The 14719-nt window shown below is 51.9% G+C and overlaps 1 protein-coding gene across 2 annotated transcripts; it reads right to left on the bottom strand.

Annotated features, from left to right (window-relative positions):
- Window positions 1–1078: 1078 nt before the first annotated feature.
- On the bottom strand, window positions 1079–3853 carry LOC148715271 (G-type lectin S-receptor-like serine/threonine-protein kinase At2g19130). Of its 2 annotated transcripts, XM_088701250.2 has the most exons (2): window positions 1539–3782; window positions 1079–1446 (listed from the first exon to the last, which is right to left on the bottom strand). In XM_088701250.2, exons 1-2 carry the CDS (start codon window positions 3721–3723, stop codon window positions 1394–1396), a joined length of 2238 nt encoding a protein of 745 aa, XP_088557376.1. In that variant the 5' UTR covers window positions 3724–3782; the 3' UTR covers window positions 1079–1393. The 2 variants fall into 2 exon arrangements, with proteins under 2 accessions (XP_088557376.1, XP_088557371.2); XM_088701245.2 differs by having other exon boundaries at window positions 1079–3853.
- Window positions 3854–14719: the final 10866 nt, after the last annotated feature.

The raw sequence follows: 14719 nt of genomic DNA on the forward strand, positions 1-14719 counted from the left end.
TTAATAGTCGGTTTCCTCGGGCCTATATACATGGCCGCTAATGCTTGTCTGTACTAACTGGGTCTGTCAGGCTTATTTTCTTTGGAACCAACAGAACCATTTGTTGCTCTGATTCCTTTATTTATTCAGCGAAGAGCTAATACTACAAGCCTAATTAGTTTAAAAAAGAGTATATATAACAATCAAGGACCTCATCCAAAATGGCTAGCCAGAAAGTATTATTTGGGTTCCTTGATCCTATATACGTACTCAAGATCTATCCAGCGAATAACTGATATGAGACTAAACACACGCCTGCACGGATCCTCACATACTCCCCATATTTAAACTCTGACGTCTTTGTCAGGCTAAAAGTCCAAATCCATTCAAATCTAATCACAAACACAATGATCGGCTCATGGTCAGCCCCAATAGATCCGTACTGCAGTGTCCCCTAGTCCACATAAGTTATGGGCTAGGCCCGCTCTGATATTATTTGTAACAATTCATGACCTCACCCAAAATGGCTCGGCAGAAGGTATTATTTGGATTCCTTGATCCTAGATAAGTACCCAATATCTACCCAGCGAATAATCGATATGGGACTAAATACACGCCCGCACGAGTCCTCACAGTATGGATCAGAAGCATGCGATGTACTGTAGAGCCTACAAAAGAACGCCACCAGCCACCTGACGTTTTCAAATGGCTTATCTACATGCTTGAACAGATTTATTTAATTTGTTATGGGGGTAGGCACAAAATAGAATTAGATGGTATGTGATTAAAGAAGGAAATGATATATTTCTTAGGCGTACGTCAGTTTTTTCCTCTTTCAAAGAAGTGGGAGGGAGGAAGAAGCCTCCTCCACCTCTAATTAACATTATCTGTAATCAAGAAAACATCCATGGGGTATGATCATTCCAGATGGCTGGTCCATGAACTTCATAAACACATGCGTATATGTGGTTTGATTATTGATGTGATTCAGTAAAACTGAGAAATTGTGAAATAAATGCCTTGAAAATAAATTGTTAAGAAAAAGAACATGAACAGAGTCTTCAGCAAGAGAGACATCCGGTAGTTGCCAGCTTACTCATGTATCTAACATATCTTTATAACTAATGCTTGGAAAGTGATGAGTTGGTAACTCATTTATGCCACTAAATAGATATTACAGCCACTATAGAACATTACACCCTCATACAAACATCCATCTTAAGGATCATAACAACTATAAGCTATACTTTAACCCGTTACATATTATTGGCATGCTCAGCAGAGATTCATGTGGCCCTTATAGCTTGACAATTACGGATAGAAATCCTGAGATTGATCAAGTGGATCTTTGTATTCAGTGGATGACAAATCATCACGAATTTGGCTCTGATCTTCCGTAAGGAGCTGAAGAACCCTAGGAAGTGGCGGCATGCTCACCTCCAGGACTCCCTCTAGGATCTGCACCACCTGTCCCATTGTTGGCCTGTCAGCTTCAGAGTCTTGAATGCACCAGCAAGCAACTCTGCAGACTCTGGTTAGCTCTTCAAGGTCGGCAGCACCTTTGAATCCATGGTCTAATAAGCTAAATATATCGCCTTCAACGACCTTTGTTGCCGCCCAGGACGGATAAAAGATTTTGCTCCCATCTGCAGAGTGCGATGCGTTTCGCTTGCCTGATACCAGCTCAAAAAGCATCATCCCGAAGCTGTAGACGTCAACCTTGGAGGTGATTGGCAGGCCTGAAATCCACTCGGGTGCGAGGTAGCCAACGGTTCCCCTCATGGTTGTCAGGACCCTGCTGAAGTCGCGACCGATGAGCTTCGCCATGCCAAAGTCTGCAACTTTGGCGCAGAAGTCCTTGTCTAGAAGTATGTTGTCTGGCTTTATGTCGCAGTGTATGATGCACTCCCTGCACTTCTCATGGAGGTAGGCTAGTCCTCTCGCAATCCCAAGAATAATTTGATACCTCGTCTTCCAGTCCAGAACCGTGGATTTGTTTTGAAAGAGAAGAGAGTCCAGGGAACCTCCGGACATGTACTCATAAACTAGAAGCCTTTTGCTGCCCTCGGTGCAGAAACCGCGAAGGTGAACCAGATTCACATGCTGAATAGCAGCCAATGTGCTCACTTCGGTTCGGAATTGCTTCTCCCCTTGTCTCAAGCCTTCAAGCCTCTTCACAGCTACTTCGGTTGAGTCAATTAATGTCCCTTTGAAAACAGAGCCAAAGCCACCACCACCCAACTTCTCAGAAAAGTTTTTGGTCACACGCTGCAAATCGCCATATGTAAACTGAATCAAAGAACCCTCAACTTGTTTTGCCATTCGAATTCGTTTCCTCCTTTGAAATGCCCAAATTAGTCCAACAAGAACACACAAGATCCCAATAGTTCCACCGATGACACTTAGGGTTAGATCTATTACGAACTTATGTGAGGTCCTTGAAGCTGAGAAATCAGAGGCAGCGAGCCGGAGATGCAGAGTTCCAGCTCCACTATCACCATCATAGAGTTGTTGAAGGTTCCGAAGGTCCCCAGTCCAAATTGAGCATCCATTCGCATAAGCATACGCGGTGCAAGAGCAGCTGTTCAAGCAAGCCCGTTCGCAGTCTTTAGCACTCCCAACAGTCAAGTTCTGCGGATTGGCAGGCAGTCTCATATTGGTCATCTCAACGAATCTATCCCCTTCTCCACCGGTCGAGCTTTTATTGCTGCATCGCAAACTGGTTTTCCTCACGCACCCTGAATTCCAAACATTGAACTCCCATTCTTTCAATGAAGCTGGTTCGAAACCATGGGAGCACCGGCAAATATTCAAACTTTTCTGGTCGCAGATACCGAAAGCTCCACATAGAGAGTAGACATCACATTGAGCCAAAGGTTGAGTAAAGACTGTCTGCCACTTCTGGGTGCTGTTCAGCCAATACCATTGCCTTAATAGCCCAGATGAATCAATCACACACCGAGTGATGAAAGAACTGTCGAGGATGGTATACGTGGCATACTTCCGCTGCTTGTTGTCGACGAAGGTGAAGTTGAAGGGAGTGCTTTCTCTGGTACCAGGGACTGCAGTGAAGTACTGGCCATTCCACAGCCCACTGCTCCAATAAGTTTCAGAACCATTCCACAGCAATACGAACTGATTGGATCCATCGGGGTCCATACTTTGAGCGAAAGGCCCGGGGGAGGGATTCTCAGGATTCTCCCATGAAGTGGTGCTCTGATACTCCCCTGTGATCTTGTTCACTCCAAGCCATCCTCCTGGCATCCATGTGTCAGTTGGGTGATCAAAACTCTGCCAAATTGTAGTGTTTGACCCATTGCGTATAACAAGATTTCCGGTGTCCAGAAGCACAGCAACCGTGGAATTCGAGGTTGATGGAGTTGAATTGGATGACCAAACTGGGATTTTGGAACTGTTGAGGATGACTAGTTTTCCATCTTCTGAGATTTTTAGCTCGGCAGAGGAGGTGTTGGAGATGGGTGTTGCTCTGTTCGCCACCCAGATTACAGTTTGGACTGGAATTGTTTTGTACCAGATACCTATGTGGTAGTTACGGGAGTTACCTGGTGTGAAGAACCCCAGCTCAAAGTTGCCTTCTTTGGATACTATGGTCTGGTTTCCGGAGACGGACTGGCCCAAAGAGATGCTATCAGTTGCTCCACAGTGTTGGATGTTGAGAGAAGAGAGGAGAAGGAAGAGAAGAAAGACGGAGAGAGAGGAACATGGCCTTATCTCAGTATCCATGGGGGCACAAGCAAGCGACAGACACCAGCCTGCTTATGTAAATATGTATAAATAAGAGGCAGTGGCTGCAGCCTTTTTTTAGGTTATCTTAAAGGCAGTCAAATTTCAAATTATTAAAAGGGACGATTAGATTTCTTTTCCTAATTTGGGCCCGTTGATTCTTTGTCTACTATGAAAAATTTTACGTACGTTTGGTAGAAATATCAGTTGTTGCATGTCCTTTTTTTCCCCCTCCCTCTCTTTTCAGTGTTTGCTAGTTTTACCATTACAATTAGTCAAAGAATCAGTTTATGCAATGATCGTCTTACCTTCCAACCAAACCCTTCTCTCTCGTGATGGATGGCCTAGACGTGAGAGTCATTTATAATTTTAGGTTTCATGAGAAGATTCACTGATGGAAAGTTAACCCGAACGATATGCAAGAACAAACAAATGACATGCAAGTAATGTTGGAAAAAGATAGTGTAACACCGTCAAGCAAGGTGAATTATCAACATCTACTTGTCATGAAGATCTAGTACTGTCTTCAAGTTCATGTCAAAACTTCCTATGAAAAAAATCAATGGTAGCTTTGTCCTCCCTTCATGGTTAAATAGCCAGCCTTCAAGAGAGAGGTGATCAGTCCTGTTGGAAAATCTCATGCATTGCCTTAACGATTCCAACAAGCATGAGTCGAGTCAAAAAAGCCAATTTTAAGCAAATAGTTCTTTTGTCAAAAAAAAAAAATAATCAAGCGGTTATGTTGCTGTGCTGCTGAATCTAGCAATATTTAAATTTAATCTCAATAATACCAGTGCATTAAGTTTGGTCAGCATGTTTAAATTTATCTTGACCGCCTATATAGATAAGTTATAGTCGTGTATTTGCACAAGATATTAAGATACAGACATATAGTAGAAACGGAAAGCTAACAACTCCATGGACCATGGATCCCACCCCCATCGTATGCGTCCAAGTTCCACGTGATGCCTTCTTACCTCAGTTCTACGCATCGTCAACCTTCCGAAAGGGCAGTTTTATCCGATATTAAATGACGTATCAATTGCACTTCAATGCTGTTAGGAATAGTCTATTTAGGTGACGACAACTTGTGAATGGTTGGTAAAGAAATTAAGGGCTCCTTTGGTTCGTGATAAAAGAAGGAAAAAAAAAAGTATGGTCAATAAAAAAATAATTTTAGTTTAGGTTGAGTTTAAAAAAAAAAAAAAATGAAAAAGTAGCATTTTCATGAGAACAAGATTTCTATGTTTCATAGGAAAAAAAATCTATGGAAGTCATGAAAAAGTTATTTTCCCACCGGTTGAAAATTAGGGTCTTTATTTTTCAAAAAGTACCCTTAAGCCATCAAATTCATAAAGAATGTCTTTTACTTTATTATATTTATAATAGATATTTTATACAATTTTTTTGCAAAAAGTAGATGTTAATCAAACATAAGCCACTCTCGAATGTGCCACTTTTTTATGTTCAACTAAATATGTCAAAACTATTTTTTCAGATACCATATTTATAGAAATTATTTTAAAAAAAAAATTTAATGAAATAAAAATCGTTAACCAAAAGTCCAAAAAGGTTTCTCTCATTTGGTTGGGAAGAGTTGGCTGTTATGGTGACCTCCGTCCTCATATCCGAGCGCTGAGGGCATGTACTATGAAGGTCTACTTCTTTGGTCCCATTTGAAGGAATATCTTATAGAAATCTAATATGTTGAGTCTACACACCCCCTGCTTTTTTAAAGAGTTCTCCTAATCTTAACATAAATTGTAGTCTGTGAATTAGTTATGTTAAAATATTTGTAAAAAAAGAAAAATAAAAAAATAGAGAAAAAAATTTATTTCTCTATTCCATTATATTTGTTATATTTCAAAAGTTATATATGCTAGTATATAGATTCCATGTAAGAAAAATAATATAAGCCGATATATGATCATTCTAACAAATAAAAATATTACTAGTTGGTACCTAAAATCATTCTAACAAGATCATGTTAATAAAGAAAATTATATAGGCCGATACATGATCATGCTAATAAAAAAAATATTATGGTTTGATATAGGTTATTATATGATCCCTAAAATTATGCTAACATCCCCTCTCAAACTCAAGATAGTACTATAGATAACAACTTGAGTTTGAAAACTGACGTATTAGATCAAGAGCATAAGTAGCAGCTTAGAAGCTGACGTGGCAGCTTAGAGATTGAAGTGATAGATCAAGAGTTGACATAGTAGCACAAAGTCTAATGTGACAAATTAAAAATTATTATTGTTGCTGGTGGTCCAAACCGAGAACGATTGACACGACGGTGTGAACGGGGTTCCGCCTGAGTTGTCTTGGTTGGTGCTGGTTGCGCTCCACCTTCCGCCAAGGAACCTGCAAACAAGCCTTGCACCACCACCAGGGTGGTGATGGCCCTCCGACGGTCAAGTCAGAGGAGATTGGAGGAGGAGAGATGATAATCACAAGTGGAAGAGAGTGCTCTGGGAGGTATTGCTTACCCCCCCCTTCTCCCCCCAGCCGCATATATACCTGGCTGGGAGGTCTCTCAGGGGGGTTTGTCGTCGTGGGGCACGATAGAATGGCCACTGACATGGCCGTTACGGGGCGTCGTGGAGCAGCGCTGGGTACGGTCATGGCAGGGCGTAGTGGAGCTCCGCTTTGTACGGTTGATACAGGAGATCGTGGGCAGCATCGGGTACAGCCGTTGCAGGGAGTAGTGGAGCAGGAGGCCGCGGCGTGCCTCTGGAGAATAGCCTGTCGTTATCAAAAGATCTCCGACTCGGAGTCGGAGTGCTGGATCATAGGGCAGCCGACCCGGGGTCGGGCTGCGAAGCCGAGGAGGTCCGACTCGGGGTCGGAGTGCTGGATCATAGGGCAGCCGACCCGGGGTCGGGCTGCGGAGCCGAGGAGGTCCGACTCGGGGTCGGAGTGCTGGATCATAGGGCAGCTGTAGCTTTCCTGGATACGCGTGCCGATCACGTGGGGCATGGCGGCTCAATTCCCCCATAACAGTAGCCCCCCACTTCCAAGCCTGGAACCAGAAGGGGAACAGGTGAAGGGAGTGATGTTTCGAGATTGCCGCCATCCTTCGGAGAGGCGCGCGCGCTTCAAGCTTCCCGCCTTCTTTATGGCGTATGGCGGTTGCTTCTTGCTGACTTTTGATTCCCGAAGTTCTTCCGGCGCTAGGCCAGGCATCCGAGGGTTAAACCTCAGGAAACTCTTCCGGCGCTAAGCCAGGCATCCGAGGGTTAGGCCTCAGGAAATTCTTCCGGCGCTGAGCCAGGCATCCGAGGGTTAGGCCTCAGGAAACTCTTCCGGCGCTAGGCCAGGCATCCGAGGGTTAGGCCTCAGGAAACTCTTCCGGCGCTAAGCCAGGCATCCGAGGGTTAGGCCTCAGGAAATTCTTCCGGCGCTAAGCCAGGCATCCGAGGGTTAGGCCTCAGGAAACTCTTCCGGCGCTAAGCCAGGCATCCGAGGGTTAGGCCTCAGGAAACTCTTCCGGCGCTAGGCCAGGCATCCGAGGGTTAGTCCTCAGGAAATTCTTCCGGCGCTAAGCCAGGCATCCGAGGGTTAGGCCTCAGGAAATTCTTCCGGCGCTAGGCCAGGCATCCGAGGGTTAGGCCTCAGGAAATTCTTCCGGCGCTAAGCCAGGCATCCGAGGGTTAGGCCTCAGGAAACTCTTCCGGCGCTGAGCCAGGCATCCGAGGGTTAGGCCTCAGGAAACTCTTCCGGCGCTAGGCCAGGCATCCGAGGGTTAGGCCTCAGGAAACTCTTCCGGCGCTAAGCCAGGCATCCGAGGGTTAGGCCTCAGGAAACTCTTCCGGCGCTGAGCCAGGCATCCGAGGGTTAGGCCTCAGGAAATTCTTCCGGCGCTAAGCCAGGCATCCGAGGGTTAGGCCTCAGGAAACTCTTCCGGCGCTGAGCCAGGCATCCGAGGGTTAGGCCTCAGGAAACTCTTCCGGCGCTAGGCCAGGCATCCGAGGGTTAGGCCTCAGGAAACTCTTCCGGCGCTAAGCCAGGCATCCGAGGGTTAGGCCTCAGGAAACTCTTCCGGCGCTGAGCCAGGCATCCGAGGGTTAGGCCTCAGGAAACTCTTCCGGCGCTAGGCCAGGCATCTGAGGGTTAGGCCTCAGGAAACTCTTCCGGCGCTAAGCCAGGCATCCGAGGGTTAGGCCTCAGGAAATTCTTCCGGCGCTAAGCCAGGCATCCGAGGGTTAGGCCTCAGGAAACTCTTCCGGCGCTGAGCCAGGCATCCGAGGGTTAGGCCTCAGGAAACTCTTCCGGCGCTGAGCCAGGCATCCGAGGGTTAGGCCTCAGGAAACTCTTCCGGCGCTAGGCCAGGCATCCGAGGGTTAGGCCTCAGGAAACTCTTCCAGCGCTAAGCCAGGCATCCGAGGGTTAGGCCTCAGGAAATTCTTCCGGCGCTAAGCCAGGCATCCGAGGGTTAGGCCTCAGGAAATTCTTCCGGCGCTAGGCCAGGCATCCGAGGGTTAGGCCTCAGGAAATTCTTCCGGCGCTAAGCCAGGCATCCGAGGGTTAGGCCTCAGGAAATTCTTCCGGCGCTAAGCCAGGCATCCGAGGGTTAGGCCTCAGGAAATTCTTCCGCTCACGGGTCGGCCAAGGCTGGCGCAAGCCGAAGCGACCGGTCGGGGCTTCCGGCTAGTCTGCTCCCGGGATGATCATCGGGTTAGCCAGGCATCTGAGGGTTGTCAAGCCTCAGGGAAATTCCGCTCGTTGGTCGGCCAAGGCTGGCGCAAGCCGAGGCGACCGGTCGGGGCTTCCGGCTAGTCTGCTCCCGGGATGATCATCGGGTTAGCCAGGCATCCGAGGGCCGAGCCTCGGGAGATTCCACTCGTTGGTCGGCCTAGGCTGGCGCAAGCCGAGGCGACCGGTCGGGGCTTCCGGCTAGTCTGCTCCCGGGATGATCATCGGGTTAGCCAGGCATCTGAGGGTTGTCAAGCCTCAGGAAAATTCCGCTCGTTGGTCGGCCAAGGCTGGCGCAAGCCGAGGCGACCGGTCGGGGCTTCCGGCTAGTCTGCTCCCGGGATGATCATCGGGTTAGCCAGGCATCTGAGGGTTGTCAAGCCTCAGGGAAATTCCGCTCGTTGGTCGGCCAAGGCTGGCGCAAGCCGAGGCGACCGGTCGGGGCTTCCGGCTAGTCTGCTCCCGGGATGATCATCGGGTTAGCCAGGCATCCGAGGGCCGAGCCTCGGGAGATTCCGCTCGTTGGTCGGCCAAGGCTGGCGCAAGCCGAGGCGACCGGTCGGGGCTTCCGGCTAGTCTGCTCCCGGGATGATCATCGGGTTAGCCAGGCATCCGAGGGCCGAGCCTCGGGAGATTCCACTCGTTGGTCGGCCTAGGCTGGCGCAAGCCGAGGCGACCGGTCGGGGCTTCCGGCTAGTCTGCTCCCGGGATGATCATCGGGTTAGCCAGGCATCTGAGGGTTGTCAAGCCTCAGGGAAATTCCGCTCGTTGGTCGGCCAAGGCTGGCGCAAGCCGAGGCGACCGGTCGGGGCTTCCGGCTAGTCTGCTCCCGGGATGATCATCGGGTTAGCCAGGCATCTGAGGGTTGTCAAGCCTCAGGGAAATTCCGCTCGTTGGTCGGCCAAGGCTGGCGCAAGCCGAGGCGACCGGTCGGGGCTTCCGGCTAGTCTGCTCCCGGGATGATCATTGGGTTAGCCAGGCATCCGAGGGCCGAGCCTCAGGAAAATTCCGCTCGTTGGTCGGCCTAGGCTGGCGCAAGCCGAGGCGACCGGTCGGGGCTTCCGACTAGTCTGCTCCCGGAATGATCATCGGGTTAGCCAGGCATCCGAGGGCCGAGCCTCGGGACATTCCACTCGTTGGTCGGCCACTTGTCGCTCGCCGCCCATCGGGGTTTCTCTGTGCCCAGCCGCGACCGTGTTTCTCCTCTCCTCCAAGCGTTGCCTGGGGGGAACACGAGAAGGGTATTAAACGCTAATTAATGCGTTACCTGGGAAATCGGATCGCCAGTTGCTGCTGGTGAGGAGTGTTAGTTGAGCGGCCGCGATACGCGGGTTCTTCGAGGAGGATGCGGCCTGGGCGCGAGCGGAGACACGTGGACCTAGGGGTATACGTCACCCGGATCGTCCTGCACAAAGAATGCGATTTAAGGAGAATGACGCTTAGGAAATCGCGGGGAGATACGCCTCGGGAGCCGGAACGGCTCCGGATTCAGTGCGCCTGCATTTATTGGAGCCACCCGTATCGGAACTACCAGGGGGCCGCAGCTTGGCTATAAATACAGGTGCAGGTACGATGGAATTTGCCAAGCCGGAGCTGCAGGTTGCCATGGATCGCGGACCTCCTCCTTGGCATATGACTGAGAGACTCCTGTCGAAGGAAAGGGGAGGCGCTCCCCTTACAACTTCAGCCAACTAGCCGTTTCATCTGGGATCAACAAGGAGGGTCTCCCCGGCGGAACTCCGCTCTAGGCGTTTCATCCGGGATCACATCTCCCCTCCTTGAAGTTCAGCCTCCCGGTTGAGCTCTGCGCCGGACGCTCAATCCGGGACCGCGCCTCCATATACTCTTCCCCCTCGAATCCCTTCTCTTCCCTACCACTGGGGAAGATGGGAATATCCTTTGGAGGCGGCGTTCCCCTGGGGGCAGCGGGAGCTTCTTCTGCGGCGGCTCCTCCTCTTTTTGGTGAGGTGCTGGATGGCGCCTCCGGTTAGAAGCACCCACTTCTGGTGGGACTGCAGCCGCCCTGGGTTGAGGGTTTGGGTCCCCACCTCTTCTTTACTTTCTTTACTCCCTAATTCCCCTCTGGGAATTCCTTGTAATCACACGAGCACGCCACTGTAACCAGAAATTATTGAAATGAAAAGTATTGCACCTTTTTAAATTGTCTTTCTGGCCTTGTTGTTCTACTGGTAATACATCCGCAGGTTAGCGGAATTTCAGCCCCTTGGAATTCCTCGGCCATCTAGGGCTTCCAACTGGTAGGAGCCAGGTCGGTTTACCCAACGAACTTTATACGGGCCTTCCCAATTTGGCGCTAGCTTCCCACCTTCCGTAGGTTGAGATGCCTTAGCTCGCCTCAGCACCAGATCTCCAATTCTGAAAAGCTTCGGTCGGACTTTGGAGTTGTAATATCGGGCCACCCTCTGCTGATACATTGCCATCCGTACCTGAGCCATTTCCCTTGCCTCTTCCAAGAGATCCAAGTTCCCTCGGAGTTGCTCTGAATTGGCCTCGGGTCGGTGCGCGGCCACCCGAGGCGAGGGGAGTCCGAGCTCCACGGGGGCAACGGCTTCCGTGCCATAGGTTAGGCTGAAAGGCGTCTCTCCAGTAGGAGTCCGTTGTGTGGTCCGATACGCCCAAAGGACATTCTCGAGTTCCTCGACCCAAGCTTGCCCCGTCCGGCCGATCCGCGCTTTGATACCTTGGAGGATTGTCCGATTTGTGACCTCGGCCTCGCCGTTGGTTTGAGGATGCGACATGGATGTGAACCGATGCTCGATCCCGAATTCCTCGCAGAAGTCCCGGAAGTGCTTGTTATCAAACTGTCGACCGTTATCCGAGATGAGGACCCGAGGTACTCCAAATCGGACAATGATGTTCTTCTTCACGAACTTCCGGACTTGTGCCTCCGTGATGGTGGCCAGTGGCTCTGCCTCCACCCACTTGGTGAAGTAGTCGATGGCGACAATCAAAAATTTCCGCTGGGCCGAAGCGACGGGGAATGGTCCGAGGATATCCATTCCCCACTGTGCGAAGGGCCAGGGCGCGGTGATTGGCGCCAAGGGGACAGAGGGGACTCTCTGGACGTTGGCGTGGCGCTGGCAGGCGTCGCATTTCCGCACGTGGTCCTTCGAGTCCTCCAACAAGGTCGGCCAATAGTAGCCTTGCCTCATGATCTTATGCGCCAAGGACCTAGCCCCCAAGTGCGATCCGCAGATGCCTTCGTGGACTTCGCCGAGGGCGTAGGCCGCTTCCGCGGGGCGGAGGCACCTTAAGAGGGGGGCGGTAAATGAGGTCCGATACAGCCTCCCTTCATAAAGTACGTAGTGGGCGGACTTCTTTACAAGCCGCCGGGCCTGATCTTCGTCTTCAGGGAGGATTCCTTCGGCGAGGTAGGCGACGAGCGGGTCCATCCAAGACGGCTCCGGATCAATTGCCATCACCGCTCCAGCCCCGTCAATGCTCGGGGCATCCAGGGTCTCCAGGTAGATTGCCCTCGACAAGCTGTGCGCGTCTGCGTCCACTAGGCGGGACAACCTGTCGGCCCTGGCATTTTCGCTCCTCGGGACCTGCTGAATGTCAACACTGCCGAGGTCGGGAATGAGTGTTTGCACCTTCCGGACGTAGCTCTGCATGGTCGGGCTCCGCGCCTCGAACTCCCCTCGAACCTGCCCAACCACCAGCTGGGAGTCGGTGAAGACTTTCAGACGCCGGATGCCGAGCTCCTTGGCGAGTTTGAGTCCCGCGACTAGGGCCTCGTACTCCGCCTCATTGTTGGTCACTGGAAATCCGAACCTCAAGGCATACTCGGCTATCACTCCATCGGGATTGGTGAGGACCAGCCCAGCCCCTCCACCTTCAGGGTTCGACGACCCGTCAATGTGGAGCGTCCAGATCGGGAGATCGAGGCCGGGTGTCTCCGGCGGCTTAGGTTCCGCCTCCTGCACAGTGCACTCAGCGAGAAAGTCCGCGAGCACCTGGGCCTTGATGGCTGGTCGGGGCTGGTAGCGGATGTCGAACTCACCAAGTTCTACTGCCCACTTCACCAGCCGTCCCGCATTCTCTGGATTGCTGAGAATCTGCCGCAGTGGTTGATCGGTCAAAAGGGTGACAGAATGAGCCTGGAAATAGGGGCGAAGCCTCCTGGTCGCAGTCAGCAGCGCGAAGGCGATCTTCTCAGCCTTCGTGTACCGCGTCTCGGCATCCCGGAGGACTCGGCTGATGTAGTATACAGGCTTCTGAAGTCTTGCCTCTTCCCGAACCAGTACTGCGCTGACTGCGGTTGGGGAGACCGCCAGGTAAAGGTAGAGCATCTCCCCCTCTTGCGGCTTGGACAGCAGGGGAGGAGACGCCATGTACTCCTTGAGCTGGTCGAACGCCGCATGACATTCGGCCGTCCAGAGGAAGTCTTTTGGGCGCTTCAACACCTTGAAGAATGGTTGGCAGCGTTCGGCCGACTTTGCCACAAATCGTCCGAGCGCGGCGACCCTTCCAGCGAGCTCCTGAACCTCCTTCACTTTGGTCGGAGGGGACATATCTTGGATGGCTTTGATCTTGTCCGGGTTGGCCTCGATCCCCCGCTGGTTGACAATGAAACCGAGGAACCTCCCGGCCGAAGCACCAAAAGCGCACTTCGCTGGGTTTAGCTTCATGCGAAACTTTCGCAAGGTGGTGAAAGTCTCCTCCAGATCTGCAATGTGCTGGTCTGCATGGCAGCTTTTTACCAGCATATCGTCCACGTACACCTCCATATTCCGGCCGATCTGCTCCTTGAAGATTTTATTGACGAGGCGCTGGTAAGTGGCGCCAGCGTTCTTCAGACCGAAGGGCATTACCTTGTAACAGTACAGCCCCCGGTCTGTTATGAAGGCAGTTTTCTCCTCGTCCTGTGGAGCCATCATTATTTGGTTGTAGCCGGAGAAGGCGTCCATAAAAGACAGTAGCTGATATCCGGAAGTCGCGTCGACCAGTTGGTCTATCCGTGGAAGCGGAAAGCTATCCTTGGGGCACGCTTTGTTCAGGTCGGTGTAGTCGACGCACATCCTCCACTTCCCGCTCGCCTTCCGGACAAGTACGACGTTTGCCAGCCACTCGGGGTAGCTCACCTCTCTTATGAAACCTGCCTCCAAGAGTTTGTCTACCTCCTGGTCGACCACCCGGATCCGATCCGGGGCACAGTGTCTCTTCTTTTGCTTTACTGGTCGGTGGGTCGGGTCGACGTTGAGGGCGTGAGAAACGACCTCCGGGTCGATCCCAGGTACATCGGCCGCCGACCAGGCAAACACATCTGCATTGGCTCGGAGGAATTCCACTAACCGGAGCCGAGCTTCCAAGTCGAGGTTGGCACCGACCCGGACCGTGCGGTCCGGGCGGCCTTCTTCGAGGGGAACTTCGATTACGCCCTCGGCCGGCTCCCCGTGCCGCAAGGCCACTTCGTCTCTGGCGTCAAGTGACTCGACGCTTAGGGCCTCCATGGGCTTCTTCCCTTTGAGAGTTGCTAGGAAACACTGCCGTGCGGTCGGCTGGTCACCTCGGACCTCTCCAATCCCGGCCGCTGTGGGGAACCGCATGAGCAAATGGTAGGTAGAAACCACCGCGCGAAGGGCGTTCAGTCCGGGTCGTCCGAGGATAGCGTTGTAGGCCGAGGGGACACGGACGACCAAGAACCCGAGCCGCACCGTGGCTTCTGCGGGTGCAATGCCCGCAGTCACAGGCAGCTCGATGACACCTTCGGCCGAGATAGCGTCTCCAGTGAATCCTATGAGGGGGGTGGATGTTTTGTGCAACAATTGTCGGGAAAAGCCCATCTTTTGGAAGGCCTCGTAATACAAAATATCAGCTGAGCTTCCACTATCCACAAGAACACGCCTTACATCATAGTCCGCCATAGTGAGAGAGATCACCATGGCGTCATCGTGGGGAGTCTGAACCCCCTTTACATCTTCATCACGAAAAGTGATTACATTTCCGACCCGCTGCCTCTTCGCGACGGCCACTCCTGATACTTCCGCCGAGCCCCCTGCGTTCCTCACGGGCCGAGAGCAGCCCCCAGTGATGGTGTGGATCACTCCCGCAACGGGTCGATTCTGCTCCCGAGGCTCCTGAGGGGCCGGGTCGGCTGGACGCGGGTCTGCGGGGGGACGTCGGTCGTTTACATATCGACCGAGACGCCCTCGGCGAATGAGAGCCTCGATCTCGTCCCGAAGCTGGAAGCAGTCTTCGGTATCGTGGCCGTGGTCTCGGTGGTACTCACAGTACGCCCGAGAAGGCTTCCTCCCAGGGATCTTCTTCA

Source organism: Phoenix dactylifera, chromosome 1 (assembly GCF_051530095.1).
Source record: "Phoenix dactylifera cultivar Ajwa chromosome 1, Ajwa_hap1_PhDact_Kaust_v1.1, whole genome shotgun sequence".
Classification (NCBI taxonomy): Eukaryota; Viridiplantae; Streptophyta; class Magnoliopsida; order Arecales; family Arecaceae; genus Phoenix; species Phoenix dactylifera.